Source organism: Aegilops tauschii, chromosome 2 (genome assembly GCF_002575655.3).
Source record: "Aegilops tauschii subsp. strangulata cultivar AL8/78 chromosome 2, Aet v6.0, whole genome shotgun sequence".
Classification (NCBI taxonomy): Eukaryota; Viridiplantae; Streptophyta; class Magnoliopsida; order Poales; family Poaceae; genus Aegilops; species Aegilops tauschii.
Window position 1 is genome coordinate 531,006,135 of NC_053036.3, and position 18,349 is coordinate 531,024,483.

The 18,349-nt window shown below is 48.1% G+C and overlaps 1 protein-coding gene across 1 annotated transcript; it reads right to left on the bottom strand.

Annotated features, from left to right (window-relative positions):
- Nucleotides 1-2,812: 2,812 nt before the first annotated feature.
- Nucleotides 2,813-3,605, bottom strand: LOC109758347 (auxin-responsive protein SAUR71). Its single transcript, XM_020317200.4, has one exon. The coding sequence runs from the start codon at nt 3,454-3,456 to the stop codon at nt 3,103-3,105; it is 354 nt and encodes a 117-aa protein (XP_020172789.3). The 5' UTR covers nt 3,457-3,605; the 3' UTR covers nt 2,813-3,102.
- Nucleotides 3,606-18,349: the final 14,744 nt, after the last annotated feature.

An 18,349-nucleotide genomic window follows, 5' to 3' on the forward strand; every position in this document is an offset into this window, starting at 1 on the left:
GGTCAGATCCTCAAGTTCCACGGAAAAATCAAGATCGGTCTCTTCCTCTCCACACAAATTCAAACCCTGGAACCGATCTTCCAATATCGGCTCCGGTCCCCAATCAACTTCATCCTTCTCATATTCAGGACGCTTCCTGTCACCCTAACACCCTCTCTCCCGCACCACTAGTTTCAGCCTATTCCCGATCCGGCACATCCTTCTTCACCTACTCTACCATCCGCCCTAATTCACCGTCTACATCATCTTCCTTCCTTTCTCCGTCTCCGCCACCATCTACCACTGGTGGACCAGCCATGCACTCATCCGCCCGGAGGCTTCTATTCTCCTAGACTCTCGCCCTACCGGAATAGCGCCAGTGAGACGTGAGGATGTGGTGGACTCCGACGTGGTCGCTAGAGGAGGGGTAAACCCTAGAAAAAACGCGGGGGGGGGGGGGGGGGGGGGGCCTCCTTGCGGAGCAATCCTACTAATCGATAGGTTTTCTTTCCGAAGAGGAGGATTACCGACCTCTGCATCAAGCGATGTATACGATCATTTATTAAAACGAATCAAGTATCAAAGTGCCAAGAACATCTCAGGTAGCCAAACAAAGACAAGAAACAAAACGAAAAGGCACAACCGACAAAAATAGGACATCATTCCTACATGCAAATCCTATTATTGAACGGCCAAAAAAACTAATCGATGGGTGATTTAAGGATTAGAATCCTCGGTCTCCTCTGCTGCTGCGGCCCCTGGCCTGGAGGAAGGCTGGTTCGTCGCCAAGGGCCAGACCCAGAAGGGCTTCAAGAGATGCATGGGGTTCTTATTTTTTATGAACTGTTTATGGGTTGAAATAGTACAGTGCCGCTGTCCCAGCGTCAACAGTAGTATAATTGTATTGTTTGTTCTCCTCTCGAACTCGGAAGCATTTGATGGAGCATCCGCACCAACTGTGCAACATGACAAATTGGGTTTCTTGGTGCTCCGTCGGAAGCTGCACTACTGAAGCAGTGGTACCCGATCCCATCCCGCCGGGGCTCCACCGGCACTACCGATGCACACCACCCGACCACCGTCTCCTCCTCGGTTGACGCGTCTCCCTCCACTGAGGCTGGCGATGCCGGCCGGCCGCGCGCTTTGTCCAGCCCGGTGCGCCAAGAGGCAAATGCCAAGAGCAATCATACGCAGGCCACACCTTGGGGCTCCGGAAGCGGCAGACAGACAGAGAACCTGATGGCATTTGTTTACTCTGCTTTCTCAGCTTATCGTGCATGGACACATCCCTGCGTCTCTAGCGCCTGCTGGCACCGGCGGGCACCAATGATGGATGGATGTTGCTCAAGAGGAATCAACGTACGAGTAGTGTATCCGCGGACATACATGTTTGTTTGTTTTTCTACCTAGAAAGGGTCGTCCCTGAATAAAATAGCTCTCGCTTTTAGGGATACCAAGCACTAAACTGAGCATACAGATTACACAGGATTAGTATATGAAGACAACGAATTTCGCATCAAGTATTAATGCAGTACACTTAACCGAGAACGGCAAAATTGCCACTTGCCGGAAGGAACAAGTGCTCGCTTACATTACAGGAAAGGCGTTCCGTTAGCAACCAAATCAGTAAAAGTGCCTTTCCTGGCCCCATGCTCATCGTCCAAGGTGATCAAACTCTATCCGCACAACCGACGAGCGAAAGCTCCCACAATCCTAATAAGAGAAATACAGTTGCTCATGTTTGAGACTCGAGAGCAAAATGAAGCCAAACACCTACTCCTTTAATCAGAGAAAACCCCAAGCCAGAACCACGGCTGATCAATATTCACTGCCAGAAAACTGTACTTTTCCCCACAGCCAGAAAATAGGTCACCGCGGTCCGCAAGGCAGCTTCTGGCAGTGAGTAGTACTAGATAGATAGATAGATACAACCATGTTAGCTAATTGGGGTGTGCCACCTCAATTAGCTGCTACTATCTCCGCTTTGGATTCGGTCATCATCCGCTTGCCTGCTTGTTTACTGATCCTAGACCGCGGTAGCAAGTTGTAGAGTGATCCCGTTCCAGTCTTATCACCTCCATTCTACCGTGTCCACACGCTTTTGGAATTTTGTTCGCTGCACAGATCGACCATACACTTGCTGATCTTTTCTTCCTGGAAAAACAAATATACTCCGTGACCTTTTCTAGAAAAATAATATACTTTGATGGTGATTGCTGGTCCTTTTTCTTTTGATTAAAGCCGCTGGGCGAGCATCGAATTCCCCCGTACCATCAGAAAGCAGAGGCCTTCATTTCCATGCCTGGCTTAAAAAATAGTGCGTGCGCTCCTTAAATTCTTTGCTGGCTCTTTCTTTACGTCGTCCTTGGACCTTGGGGTGAGTTGTTGAGACTAGCTAGACTAGACTGAGCTACATGCACGGCAGAGAGTGGCCCAAATGGAAGGACGGACGGAGGAGAAAATATCTAGCAAAAGGAAACCTATACCATAAGAAAAAGAAGATTTGTTTCCTTTTCTTTTGTTTGCGTAGATATGCATTCTGTGATGGGTATCGTGAAAAATCACACAGGACGTGTATATATACGGTTATCGAGGCCCAAGACAGTCCCCTAAAAGTTGGCACACAAGACAAAGTAGCAGATAAGCGAAGGGTTAGACTTCTTTGGGCCATGCATATCATCTGGACTGCGTCTGATCTAAGTATGTATCGGTGTAAAAGTTCTCAACTAACACGAGGAAATTAGTTATAGCCGCATGAAGAACACCACTGAAGAACACAGGTGTAACAGAAAGAGACTGAACGAACAGGGAGGTGAAGATTTGCACGTACTAGTTCGTAGAATTCAGTAGCATCTCATCATAGATCTGGATGTACAAATTTACATACATATTATTTCCCAGAAAAAGAGAGAGGAAAAGTACCAAGAACTGAAGAAGAACGAGTCCCAAACGGAGTCTAGCTAGAAGCCTCAGCCCTCGATCGAGAAGGCAAGCACACAACCACCGAACAGCACAAACACATGCACACAACCCTGCACCGGCCACCACCCCTCAAGAAACGGAACAAGATCACGCTAAAATTAAGCTATAGCGACTACGAGGTCGCTCGCTCGTCGATGAGATTCAGACGACGACGGCGTAGTAGACGGGCGTGTGGCCCCTGTCCCCGCCGGCGAGCGCGCTGAGGAGACGGCGGAAGGCGGCGACGGGGCAGGGGATGCGGAGCGGGCCGCGTCGCGCGTAGCCGTACTCCTGCGCGGCCCGGCGGAGCAGCTCGGCGATGGGAGGGCGGCCCAGCAGCTCGGCCGGCACGAGGAAGCGCTCCGTCTCCTCCCCCTCCGCGCCCACCTCCACCGGCACGTGCCCCGCCGGCACCTTCCCCGACGCCGTCGGCGAGATGGCCATCTCCGCCACGGCCCCCGGCGCCACCCTGCACGCCCCCGTCGACACGCACCGCAGCAGACCCCCCTTCTTCATCGTCTCTCACACGGCTCGGAGCCTTCCCCTTCCACGAAGGTGTGGCGTATGGAGGAGGATGGAGATACCGAGGCGAGGTCGGCCGCGCGCAGTGAATGAGCTAGCCTAGCACAGCAGACACAGTGTAGGGAGTAGCGATGGGCGGGTGGCGGGTGGCGCAGGCGTCGCTATATAGCGCCCGCGCGCGTGCCTCGGGCGCGAGGGCGCTCTGAGTCACCGACGCTGACAGCCGGGCCCGCTTGTCGGCGACACGAACGGGGCGTGGCGTACGAATAGGACCACGGAGAGTACTTGCCGTGCGAGGAGAGAGTGGGACGGGCTCGAGCTGTGTGGGACGGGGTGCCGGGATCGGCTGCGCAGCGCACCCATGTCGCCGCGCGTGCGCGCTCTGGACGGCGCGGCGAGGCGAGGCGAACCATTGCTCGACACGTCGAGCCTACCGCTTTACTACCCGTCTTTTCCCTCTTCGTGAATCGGTGTCAGCCGGATTAACTCCACCATGGAAAGATTGATGGACCATGGGTAGGGTGAGGGGGGGAAATCCACTCATGGCGGAACAGGAGGACAGGCGCGAACGTGGCGTGCCGGGGGTCGGGCGGGCGTCCGCCACTCCACTTGCGGGCCGGCGGGCGTACGAGCGGGCGTCGCCGGAATGGGATCGGCGAGGGCGACGGCACGTGAAGGCGGGGCCCGCGGGTGTCGCCCCTTCCGTACCCGCCCTTGTACGGTTCCGTAACCACGGAACGGGGAGGGCGACGCCGCACATGGTGGGGGCCCGCGACGTACGGTACCCGTCGCTGTCCGCCCGTTCCACCACTGCTCACCCCGTCCGCCGGGTCCAGCGCGCGACCCGACCGACCGATCCGTCGCCGGGGAGAGGAGAGGAAGCTGCGCGCGCGCGCTCGCTCGCAGGGGGCGCGGGTTGCGGCCTCGGCCCGGCGGGTACAGTAACAGTAGGGTGGTGCAGTGTGCGGGCCAGACATGGCGCGTGGATCGCATGGCCGACACACCTCACGACGCCTTGCCTGCCCACCACGCACGGGAATTATTAATATTTCTACCAGATGCTGCGAGTGCTTCAGGTGGTGTGCCATGTCGCCGGTAATGATTTTTAATATCGACTTACTAATTACAGCTCAGCCGAAGTGCTTTTCCAGGCAGAAATGGATGGAGTCGCTTATCCGGCAGGCCAAGCGCAACGGAACAAGAGGAGCAGCGACAGGAGCGGAGCGCCAAGCATCAAGTGGACAGTGGGTGAGCGGAGCACACGAGGAGGCGCTTTCGCCAGCAACCGCGAGCCGTACGGCGGAATACTCCTGAGCCTCCCGGATCGGATCACGCATACTGGCGCGCTGGCCGTACGTTCCGTACACGGAAATCGTACCCGGTCGTGGCACGGCGCCGCTCCCTCCTTTTCCTCCGGGTCTCCTCCCAGATAGAAAGAAAGAAAGAAAGAAAGAGAGAAGCGTACCGCACGGAGCGAGGAGAGAGGGACAGAGCCACGCGAGGCCGACGTGCGCCCTCGCTGTCCGATCGCAACGCAGCACAACGCAAAGGCCGTGTGGCCCAGCAGACCGGGGGTCGGTCGATGGGGTGGGGAGGGGAGGAGAGACCGAGATGCGTGCGACCCGCCAATGGCATGGCGTTTCTTTCTTCAAGAGCGCTGGAAAAGAAAAAGGAGGTTAGGTCAGCTCCATAATCTGCTGCCGGACCGTACGGTCGCACCTGCTGCCTGCCGTACGGCGGTACGGCGTGGCCGGGTGGGTTAGGTTATTGGGTTGGTTGCGCCTCGTCGACCCATCATCGGTAGTACGTGATGGTTTGGCTGGACAGTGGAGTGCTTGTCGGGCCCGGACGAACTGTCGTGCTCGTGGATCGCTCGTGCGCACCTACCGAATGCTCGCTGGCTTTCCTTTCGGCCTGTTTTTTTATTAGCCTCGTGCGGAGTACGGTGCCACCTGATTCATGATTAGTGGGAGAAGCAAACGCAGGTGAAATGGTTTGTTTGGTGCGTATGGGTGATAAGGTGACGTGCTTACCGCAAGGAAAGGAAGAAAAAGGAAGACGAGATCGGACCTGTCTTTTCTATCGGATTTGAAAAAAGGCATGTGGAAAATATTTCCGCGTCGAAAACGCGGGTGGAATATGAGTCACGTTGAGTTTATTTTATAACCACGAAAAATTATAGTAAAGGAATATATACATAGTTACAAACACTCGTGCAAAACCGCCAGACAAAATGGACGAAGAGATATACATAGTCACGTTGAGTTTACGAAGGATCCATCGCTTCCCACCGACGAAGTTGAAGGAGAATGCTGTAACCGCCATCATCGGACCACAAAACCCGTTTCTGGACCATCAGCTTGTCCTGACCGATGACGCCGCTTCTGGACAATAGATCTCACCATCTCAAATAGCCGGCAAGAACAAGAGGCTATCGGCTTCTCGACGTCATCATGAAGATCGTCGTTGTGAAGAGGATGAAACCGAAGTAGACCTATCTGACGCGGTGCCATCCTCATCATTCCTACGCCACCAAACGAAACATAGACTGAAGAAAATATGCCCTAGAGGCAATAATAAGGTTGTTATTTTATATTTCCTTATATGATGATAAATGTCTATTATTCATGCTAGAATTGTATTAACCGGAAACTTGATACATGTGTGGATACATAGACAAAACACAGTGTCCCTAGTAAGCCTCTACTAGACTAGCTCGTTTATCAAAGATGGTTAAGTTTCCTAACCATAGACATGTGTTGTCATTTGATGAACGAGATCACATCATTAGGAGAATGGTGTGATGGACAAGACCCATCCGTTAGCATAGCATATTGATCGTTCAGTTTTATTGCTATTGCTTTCTTCATGTCAAATACATATTCCTTCGACTATGAGATTATGCAACTCCCGGATACCGGAGGAATGCCTTGTGTGCTATCAAACGTTACAACGCAACTGGGTGATTATAAAAATGCTCTACAGGTATCTCCGAAGGTGTTTGTTGGGTTGGCATAGATCGAGACTAGGATTTGTCACTTCGAGTATCGGAGAGGTATCTCTGGGCCCTCTCGGTAATACACATCATAAGAAGCCTTGCAAGCAATGTGACTAATGAGTTAGTTGCGGGATGATGTATTACGGAACGACTAAAGAGACTTGCCGGTAACAAGATCGAACTAGGTATGAAGATACCTACGATCGAATCTCGGGCAAGTAACATACCGATGATAAAGGGAATAACGTATGTTGTCATTACAGTTCGACCGATAAAGATCTTCATAGAATATGTAGGAGCCAATATGAGCATCCAGGCTCCGGTATTGGTGATTGACCGGAGAGGTGTCTCGGTCATGTCCACATAGTTCTCGAACCCGTAGGGTCCGCACGCTTAACGTTCGATGATGATTTGTTATTATATGAGTTATGTGATTTGGTGACCGAATGTTGTTCGGAGTCCCGGATGAGATCACGAACATGACGAGGAGTCTTGAAATTGTCGAGAGGTAAAGATTGATATATAGGATGATGGTATTCGGACACCGGAAGTGTTCCGGGAAGCACCGGGTACTTATCGGGTCACCGGAAGGGGTTCCGGGCACCCCCGGCAAAAGATATGGGCCTTATGGGCCAAGAGGGGAAAAACACCACCCACAAAGGGGCTGGTGCGCCCCCCATATGGGCTGGCCAAATTGGAGAAAGAAAGGGGAAGGAGGAAAGGAAAAAGGGAATAGGATTCCCCCTTCCCCCTCTTCCCTTGCTAGTCCGAATAGGAATAGGAAAGGGGCGACGCCGAATTGGGAGTGTAACATCCCAAATTTCCACTTTGGAATGTTATACATAGATCATCATTGCATATCATGTTTTGTTGCATTTTGACAAATCCTCGATAAGTCCTAAGCAACTCAAGGACCCTCGGAGAGAGTTGGGGATTTTCTCGAATTTTTTAAATTTGATTTTTTTTTCAAACGAGGATTGGGGTTTTAATTATTTTTCTCTCCGGAAAAATATTTCATGTTAAAATAAACGAGAGGAGAAAATATGACTTCTCCAAAACATTTGCAATACTGGAGGAAAAATGTTAAAATCATTATTTGGAATTTATTTGCAATTTTCATCGCATTAAAAAATATGCATGTTTTCAAAATATTTATTTTGATTTATAAAAATGTGCACCCTATTCTAGATTTTCTAACTAGACGGGGAAAATTTATTTCATATTTTTCTGATTTTTATTTATTTTTCTACGCAATATTTTCCGCGGAACTTAAAAAAAATGTGCACCCTCATCGCCGCCGCCTGCATCTCGCCCGCCGCCGGGAGCCCCGGAGCCGCCGCCCCCTCGTCGCCGCACCCCTCCCCGAGCCCCGAGCCCCGCCGCCAAGCCCCGCGCCCGCCGGAGCCCCTCGCCGGAGCTCGCCCGTCGAGGTACTGCCGCCGGCCGTTTTCCGTCATTGCCGGTTTTCTGTAAAAAAAACCCTTTTGTTTAAAAAAAACCTAGAACGGTTTTTTTTTCGGTTTTATTATTTTGCGAGCGTTCACCGAACCGTTCGTTTTAACGAACGCGTTCGTCGGTTTTTCTCTGTTAACGAACGTCTGTTATTTAACCGTTCGTCCGTTTTTCTTTTTCGTCGGATTTTTCTGCGATTTTCTCAGATTCGATTTCTGATCGAATCTTCGATTCTGTTTAACTTCTCGCTCGTTTATCGGAATCAGGCGATTCAAGCGCCTAGAGTTTCTTCTCGAAATTCTCTTTCCGATTAATCTACTCAAACAAGTTTTTGCTACAGTAAAATTTGACCTAGATCCAGATTAGCAAACAAAGTTTCTTTCTTTCGCCGTTTGACTTTCGTTGCTTCTTTCGAGTTGATTCTTTTTGCAAACCGGAGTTCTTAGGTTGAACTTTCTGGTTGGATCTTTCATACGAGTTTTACCTGTGCATTAGATGAGTACTGATTGTATGCTTGTTTGTTTACGATAGAGTACCCGGAGTGTGCCGCTTGTTACTTCGACTCGCTAGGTTTTGCGGATCATCAGCAAGGCAAGTAACACTTTGATCATACCCCTTTTATACCCAATTTTTTTATGCATTAGATTCAACCCTCAAACAATTGCATGATTAGGATCTAATTAAATTGTGGGTATTGGGAAGTAGTTGAGGTAGTACCTATTACCTGTTTTACTTTATCAAACCCTTGGGAGTTACTTCTACGTTGCTTTTATTATTGCCATGCTATGCTCGTAGACGTGGATTGGGTTTGAAAGATATTCATGACAGATGTGAGATTGTTAATAATGGTTCAACTTAAGGTGGCAACTAAAACTCACATCTGGTGGATTGAGACACCTGGAAAACCCAGTGTTGTCTGTATGTATAAGGTCCGCCACCCAGGCTCAAAGGGATCATAAGATTATTCATGCTAGAAACTTCCGTGTGCAGCCACAAGCTATTATGGGCTCTAGCATAGCTGAGTAGGTTACAGGATCTCTTGAAGAGGTGGACTAGCAGATGTAGGGGAAAGTAGGTGTACCGGTCCATCCAGAGTAGAGAGTGATTGTTTCTGAAAGACTGTGTCTCGGTCATCCGTTTCTCAAAACATCATGCAGTGCGAGAATCAAGCGGAGGCGATCGAGTCTTGTGGGGAAAAGTGCACAAACCTCTGCAGAGGGTACAAACTGATCATGATTAGCCGTGTCCCCGGTTATGGACAACTTGAGTATCTAGTACCTGGATTATCATTTGAATCTCATCACCGTGATACTTATAATTAATTTTGTTGGGTTAATGATGATACTTAATTGGGATTGAGTTGGAGGTACCTTCTCAATGTTTCAACCACCATGATAGTTAAATAAAATTTATTCCTTTGCAGTAGGATAAAATTGGCTTTTCGCAAAACTGTAACCATAGAGCCTTCCACCAGCCATATTTGCATATAGTATAGCATTATTATTGTTCATTGCTCTCTATGTGTTACATTGCCAGCATATTCTATGTGCTGACCCATTATCGGGCTGCAACGTTTCATGTTGCAGACTTTTCAGACGACGAGTAAGGTGCCTTAGGTCGTGGTCTTATACTCAGTGATGCCGCTGGAGTTGATGGACTCACTTATCTTCCAAGTCTTCCGCTGTTATCGTTATTAGATGGCCTTAAGCCATGTTTTCATACTTAATCTCTTTGGAGATATTCGATGTAATAAGTGTGTGATTGCTACTCTGTTATAAATCCTCCATTTGTACTGTGCGTTTCAGCATTACTGATCCAGGGATGACACTGGTGCACAGCAGCACAGGCCATTTGAGGTCTGGTCGCTTCAAAGTTGGTATCAGAGCACACGCTGACTATAGGACACGACCACTAAGCTTAAGCCCTAGAAAGCTTCTCTCTTCTCATTTCTGACCCCTCTCCACTTTCTACTCTTTAGGAATGGCGAATGCAAGGAGCAAGTTCATGCAACCAGATGAAGACACGCCGTTTGGTCGACACTTGAAGGAAGTCACCAAATACTTGAACATAGGAATACCAAGCGTCACCGGAACCTACAACGCCACATTACCTGAAGAGGAGAGCTGGAAGATTCAAGTTATCATTCCAGGAAGGACGTTTGTGCCAATTACTGAACCCATGAGTTTGGTTTTCGAAGCACCAACTTGGAGTTTAGGGAAGAGCATGGCCGCACATATCGCCATGGGACGCATTGGAGAAGTCTATCACCAGGAGCTTAAGGATACAATCTACCAAATTTGTGGACGTCGAGACACGCAATGGGAGATGATCAAGACCAAGAAGGATGGATCAATTGCAGCTTTCATCCAGGAGCAGAACCAACATATTCGACGCCAGGAGAATCAGATGTGCACGGACAAGGAAGAACTGAAGAAGGCATTCACGAAGATCAAGGAACTACAAGAAGAACTCAAGGCTACACGCGAAGATTACTTGGAGGAAATCAACGCACTAGTCGGGAAGATTGACGACCTGGAGAATAAGATTGGAGCATTCGTGGGAAATCCAGTGCCAAAAGCAGAAGTCGACGAATGCACTTGTCCGGATAACTACATCATCATCGACGACACCGACTCGGAACCAAGTGAAGACGAATGGATTGATGAAGCTGGAGCAGACATCATGGAGTCTTCAACGGATCAGAATTTTTAGTAGACCACCATATCAGTAGTAGTTTTCCCCCATTTAGTAGTATAGTTCAAGCACTTTGTAACGCTAGCTAGATCGATTGTTTTGCCTTGTTTGGATTGATTGAGTGATATTGATTGAATTTGTCTCATGAGCATATGGGTAGTGTTTTCTCTCTAGACCTCATTCTATTCTAAACTCTCATCTTTTCTAAACCTATCAGATGCCTCCGAGACGCGACACCGGATTTGTTTTCCCGCCAGAGATCACCCAGTTGATTCAGCAACAGAATACCCTAGTGCAAGTGTTAGTTCAGAACCAAGGCAACAACAACAACAACAACCCACCGCCACCACCACCTGTTGACCACTTAGCCCGTTTCTTAAGGCTAAACCCGCCGGTGTTTTCCAGTAGCACCGAGCCGATTGTAGCAGATGATTGGCTCCGCAAAGTTGGAAGGGAGTTGACCACTGCAGGATGCACAGATGCGGAAAGAGTGCGTTTTGCCGCACATCAGCTTGATGGACCCGCAGCATCATGGTGGGAGAATTACACAGCCACGCACCCTATTGACACTGTCACATGGGACCAGTTTCAGCAAGCTTTCCGTACAGCTCATGTTTCAGCAGGAGCTGTGGCTATGAAGAAGCGTGAGTTTCGCAACCTACGCCAAGGAGGACGCACCGTAGGCCAGTATGTGGAGGATTTCAGTAAGTTAGCACGTTATGCACCAGATGACGTTGCTACAGATGCAGCCAAGCAGGAGAAGTTTCTGGAAGGATCGAATGATGAGCTGAGTATGCAGTTGATGGTAGCAACTTTCAACAACTACCAGGAGCTGGTAGATAGAGCTCTCATGATTGAAGGGAAGCAACAGCAGATTGAAAACCGCAAGAGGAAGTATGGACAAGGGAAGTACAATTCTGGAGCCCAGCAGAAGCCACGACTTACCCCGAAGCCGGGAGGACAGTTTCAGCATACCCATGGAGGAGGTAGTTCGCACAACCATAATGGCTCCAAGAATGGTAATGGGAATGGAGGAGGAAACGGACAGAACCGCACCAACCCATCTACCCCAACCAAGAGAGATCTAAGTCACATTACTTGTTTCAAGTGCCAGAAGACGGGACATTATGCTACTGATTGTCCCGAAGCCCAAAATGGAAATGGCAATGGAAGCTCTGGGAAGAAGCCGAACCCGTTCAACAAAGGACATGTGAACCACGTGAGCGTGGAGGAGGTTGAAGCTCAGCCTGATGCAGTAATAGGTAAGTTTTTGGTTAAGTCATTTACTGCAACCGTTCTTTTCGATACTGGTGCATCGCATTCATACATATCAAGGGGATTCGTGAACAAGTTTAAGATGTCCACCCAAGTTCTCAAAAGCCCTATGTTAGTAACCTCGCCAGGAGCAGAGTATATGGCCACCCAAGGATGTTTTCAGATACCGTTGGCCATTGGTAGGCATGTTTTCCCCTCAGACCTCATTGTTTTGGAATCGCAAGGTTTGGATGTGATTTTGGGAATGGATTGGCTATCGTTGTATGGAGGAAACATCGATTGTGCCAGCAAGACGATTTTGCTTACCACCCCGGAAGGAAAAAGGATCAAGTATGTATCCCGGCATATGCCGAAAAGGACTCAAGTGAATTCCTTATCAGGAGTTGTACAGGAGGAAGTACCAGTGGTGAAGGATTATCCGGATGTATTTCCAGAAGAGTTGCCAGGCATGCCACCAGATAGAGACATTGAGTTTTTGATTGAACTTTTGCCAGGCACAGGGCCAATATCTAAGAGACCGTACAGGATGCCCGCAAAGGATTTGGAGGAAATTAAGAAGCAGATCAAGGAGTTACTGGATAAAGGCTATATTCGCCCAAGTTCGTCACCTTGGGGATCACCAGTACTTCTAGTGGAGAAGAAAGATGGATCACTAAGGATGGTTGTTGATTACCGAGGATTGAATGAAGTGACCATCAAAAACAAGTACCCACTGCCGATGATCAATGATTTGTTTGACCGCTTGCAAGGAGCTAAAGTATTTTCCAAGATCGATCTACGATCAGGATACCATCAGTTAAAGATTCGAGAGCAGGATATACCCAAGACGACATTTACCACCAGATATGGATTGTATGAGTATACCGTTATGTCATTTGGAGTGACTAACGCACCGGCCTATTTCATGAACCTGATGAACAAAGTGTTTATGGAGTTTTTGGATAAGTTCGTCGTGGTGTTCATTGATGATATTTTAATCTTTTCCAAGGATGAAGAAGAGCATGAGGAGCATTTGCGATTGGTACTTGAGAAGCTCAGAGAACATCAGTTGTATGCCAAGTTCGGTAAGTGTGAGTTTTGGCTGAAGGAAGTTGGATTCCTTGGACATGTTATTTCTGGAGAAGGAATAGCAGTAGACCCTGCCAAGGTTGACACAGTGACAAGTTGGGAATCACCCACGACAGTTGGAGAAATCCGGAGTTTTCTTGGACTTGCAGGATACTACCGGAGATTTATCGAGAATTTCTCAAAGATTGCTAAGCCCATGACTGAGCTATTGAAGAAGGACACCAAATTCAATTGGACTGAGGAATGTGAAGCTAGTTTCCAAGAGTTGAAGAAACGATTGGTTACATCACCAGTGTTGATTCTGCCAGATCAACACAAGGATTATGAAGTTTATTGCGACGCTTCTCGTCGAGGACTTGGAGCAGTGCTTATGCAGGAAGGAAGAGTTGTGTCATATGCTTCACGACAACTTAAACCCCATGAGAAGAATATGCTACACATGATTTGGAGTTAGCAGCCGTGGTGCATGCATTGAAGACATGGAGACATTTTCTCATCGGAAACCATTGTGAGGTGTACACGGATCACAAGAGTTTGAAGTACATTTTCACGCAGAAGGAGTTAAATCTCAGACAGAGAAGATGGTTGGAGCTCATTAAAGATTATGATATGAGATTGCATTATCACCCTGGAAAGGCTAACGTAGTAGCAGACGCGTTGAGCCGCAAGAGTCATGTCAACACCCTCATGACAGGAGAGTTACCTCAGGAGTTAGCCGAGGACCTTCGTGAGCTTTGTTTGGAGATAGTCCCAAGAGGCTATTTAGCCACGTTGGAGATTCAGTCTACCTTGATGGAAAGGATCAGAGAAGCTCAGAAGGCAGACAAGGAGATTGAAGAGATAAAGGAGAAGATGATCAAAGGAAAAGCCAAGGGATTTTGTGAGGATGAGCACGATACCTTATGGTTCGAGGACCGCGTATATGTACCAAATGATCCGGAGATCAGGAAGTTGATTTTGCAAGAAGCCCATGATTCACCATACTCGATTCACCCAGGGAATACCAAGATGTATTTGGATTTGAAGAATACTTTCTGGTGGACCGGAATGAAGAAGGATATTGCGGAGTATGTAGCAGTTTGTGACGTATGTCAGAGAGTGAAGGCAGAGCATCAGAAGCCAGCAGGATTGCTACAGCCATTGCCGATACCCGAATGGAAGTGGGATAAAATAGGCAAGGATTTTATCACAGGATTACCCAGGACTCGTTCAGGCTATGACTCGATATGGGTTGTAGTCGACCGTTTGACGAAAGTGGCTCATTTCATTCCAGTGAAGACCACTTACACCGGTGCTAAGTTGGCAAAGATATACATGACCAGGATAGTATGTTTGCATGGAGTTCCGAGGACCATTGTATCAGACAGAGGAACCCAATTTACCTCGATGTTTTGGAAGCAGTTACATGAAACATTGGGAACCAGGCTGGAATTTAGTACAGCTTTCCACCCACAGACAGATGGACAGACCGAGAGAGTCAACCAGATTTTGGAGGACATGTTGAGAGCATGTGCACTAGATTATGGATCTAGTTGGGACGACAATTTGCCATATGCGGAGTTTTCTTATAACAACAGTTATCAAACCAGTTTGAAGATGGCCCCTTTCGAAGCTTTGTACGGAAGGAGGTGTAGAACACCGTTGTTATGGGACGAAGTTGGAGACCGTTAGTTGTTTGGACCAGATTTGATTAAGGAGTCTGAACAGAGAGTGAGGTTGATTCGCGATAGGCTCAAGGTAGCCCAGTCCAGGCAGAAGAGTTATGCTGATTCTAAACGAAAGGAGACAGTTCACGAAGTCGGAGACAGAGTGTATCTTCGAGTATCACCACTTCGAGGAGTGAAGCGCTTTGGAGTTAAAGGAAAGTTAGCGCCCCTTTTTATCGGACCATACAGAGTTTTGGAACGTATGGGAGAAGTTGCTTACAAGTTGGAATTGCCCGAAGGATTGTCTGGAGTACATGATGTATTTCATGTTTCCCAGTTGAAGAAGTGCCACGCAGAGATGGCTGAGATACCACTGAGAGACACTGTGCCACTGGAAGCGATTCAGTTGGAAAGTGATTTGACTTATGAGGAGAAACCAGTTAAGATTCTTGAGTATGCCAGTCGAGTTACCCGCAGCAAGGTTATCAAGTTTTGCAAAGTTCAGTGGAGTCACCACACAGTGGATGAAGCCACCTGGGAGCGAGAGGAAGACCTACGGAAAAACCACTCCCACCTGTTTTTCTAGCCAACCCGAATCTCGAGGGCGAGATTCATATTAAGGGGGGTAGGTTTGTAACATCCCAAATTTCCACTTTGGAATGTTATACATAGATCATCATTGCATATCATGTTTTGTTGCATTTTGACAAATCCTCGATAAATCCTAAGCAACTCAAGGACCCTCGGAGAGAGTTGGGGATTTTCTCGAATTTTTTAAATTTGATTTTTTTTTCAAACGAGGATTGGGGTTTTAATTATTTTTCTCTCCGGAAAAATATTTCATGTTAAAATAAACGAGAGGAGAAAATATGACTTCTCCAAAACATTTGAAATACTGGAGGAAAAATGTTAAAATCATTATTTGGAATTTATTTGCAATTTTCATCGCATTAAAAAAATATGCATGTTTTCAAAGTATTTATTTTGATTTATAAAAATGTTCACCCTATTCTAGATTTTCTAACTAGACGGGGAAAATTTATTTCATATTTTTCTGTTTTTTATTTATTTTTCTACGCAATATTTTCGGCGGAACTTAAAAAAAAAACTGCGCGACGCCCGACCGGGCCGAAGCCCAGCCGAGCGCCGGCCCGCCCGCGCTCTCCTCTCCCCGGACGATGCCGAGCCGCCGCCGGAGTCCGCCGCCCGCACGCCGCCCCGGCCGCCCCCTTCCCCAAGCACCGGAACCCCCCCTTCCTTAAATACCGCGCCCCCCCTCTCTTTCCTCACCGCCGCCGCCGCCGGAACCCCTCATCGCCGCCGCCCGCATCTCGCCCGCCGCCGCCGCTGGTTGCCTTGCCCGCCGCCGCCGCCGGGAGCCCCGGAGCCGCCGCCCCCTCGTCGCCGCACCCCTCCCCGAGCCCCGAGCCCCGCCGCCAAGCCCCGCGCCCGCCGGAGCCCCTCGCCGGAGCCCGCCCGTCGAGGTACTGCCGCCGGCCGTTTTCCGTCGCTGCCGGTTTTCTGTAAAAAAAACCCTTTTGTTTTAAAAAAACCCCTAGATCGGTTTTTTCGGTTTTATTATTTTGCGAGCGTTCACCGAACCGTTCGTTTTAACGAACGCGTTCGTCGGTTTTTCTCTGTTAACGAACGTCCGTTATTTAACCGTTCGTCCGTTTTTCTTTTTCGTCGGATTTTTCTGCGATTTTCTCAGATTCAATTTCTGATCGAATCTTCGATTCTGTTTAACTTCTCGCTCGTTTATCGGAATCAGGCGATTCAAGCGCCTAGAGTTTCGTCTCGAAATTCTCTTTCCGATTAATCTACTCAAACAAGTTTTTGCTACAGTAAAATTTGACCTAGATCCAGATTAGCAAACGAAGTTTCTTTCTTTCGCCGTTTGACTTTCGTTGCTTCTTTCGAGTTGATTCTTTTTGCAAACCGGAGTTCTTAAGTTGAACTTTCTGGTTGGATCTTTCATACGAGTTTTACCTGTGCATTAGATGAGTACTGATTGTATGCTTGTTTGTTTGCGATAGAGTACCCGGAGTGTGCCGCTTGTTACTTCGACTCGCTAGGTTTTGCGGATCATCAGCAAGGCAAGTAACACTTTGATCATACCCCTTTTATACCTAGTTTTTTTATGCATTAGATTCAACCCTCAAACAATTGCATGATTAGGATCTAATTGAATTGTGGGTATTGGGAAGTAGCTGAGGTAGTACCTATTACCTGTTTTACTTTATCAAACCCTTGGGAGTTACTTCTACGTTGCTTTTATTATTGCCATGCTATGCTCGTAGACGTGGATTGGGTTTGAGAGATATTCATGACAGATGTGAGATTGTTAATAATGGTTCAACTTAAGGTGGCAACTAAAACTCACATCTGGGTGGATTGAGACACCTGGAGAACCCAGTGTTGTCTGTATGTATAAGATCCGCCACCCAGGCTCAAAGGGATCATAAGATTATTCATGCTAGAAACTTCCGTGTGCGGCCACAAGCTATTATGGGCTCTAGCATAGCTGAGTAGGTTACAGGATCTCTTGAAGAGGTGGACTAGCAGATGTAGGGGAAAGTAGGTGTACCGGTCCATCCAGAGTAGAGAGTGATTGTTTCTGAAAGACTGTGTCTCGGTCATCCGTTTCTCAAAACATCATGCAGTGCGAGAATCAAGCGGAGGCGATCGAGTCTTGTGGGGAAAAGTGCACAAACCTCTGCAGAGTGTACAAACTGATCATGATTAGCCGTGTCCCCGGTTATGGACAACTTGAGTATCTAGTACCTGGATTATCATTTGAATCTCATCACCGTGATACTTATAATTAATTTTGTTGGGTTAATGATGATACTTAATTGGGATTGAGTTGGAGGTACCTTCTCAATGTTTCAACCACCATGATAGTTAAATAAAATTTATTCCTTTGCAGTAGGATAAAATTGGCTTTTCGCAAAACTGTAACCATAGAGCCTTCCACCAGCCATATTTGCATATAGTATAGCATTATTATTGTTCATTGCTCTCTATGTGTTACATTGCCAGCATATTCTATGTGCTGACCCGTTATCGGGCTGCAACGTTTCATGTTGCAGACTTTTCAGACGACGAGTAAGGTGCCTTAGGTCGTGGTCTTATACTCAGTGATGCCGCTGGAGTTGATGGACTCACTTATCTTCCAAGTCTTCCGCTGTTATCGTTATTAGATGGCCTTAAGCCATGTTTTCATACTTAATCTCTTTGGAGATATTCGATGTAATAAGTGTGTGATTGCTACTCTGTTATAAATCCTCCATTTGTACTGTGTGTGTCAGCATTACTGATCCAGGGATGACACTGGTGCATAGCAGCACAGGCCATTTGAGGTCTGGTCGCTACAGGGAGGACCCCAAGTAGGATTCCTCCTACTTGGGGCGCCCCCTTAGCTGCCTCTCCTCCCCTCCAACCTATATATATATGTGGGGGGGGGGGGCACCGCTAGAACACACAACAAACATTGTTAGCCGTGTGCGGCGCCCCCCTCCACAGTCTACGCCTCCGGTCATATCTTCGTAGTGCTTAGGCGAAGCCCAGCGTGGATCACTTCACCATCACCGTCACCACGCCGTCGTGCTGACGGAACTCCCCTCGACACTTTGCTGGATCAAGAGCTTGAGGGACGTCATCGAGCTGAACGTGTGCAGAACTCGGAGGTGCCGTACGTTCGGTGCTTGATCGGTCGGAACGAGAAGAAGTTCGACTACATCAACCGCGTTGT

Bases quoted from the DNA above. Each gene is read 5' to 3' on its own strand.
- LOC109758347 (XM_020317200.4), bottom strand. From the start codon at position 3,456: ATGAAGAAGGGGGGTCTGCTGCGGTGCGTGTCGACGGGGGCGTGCAGG.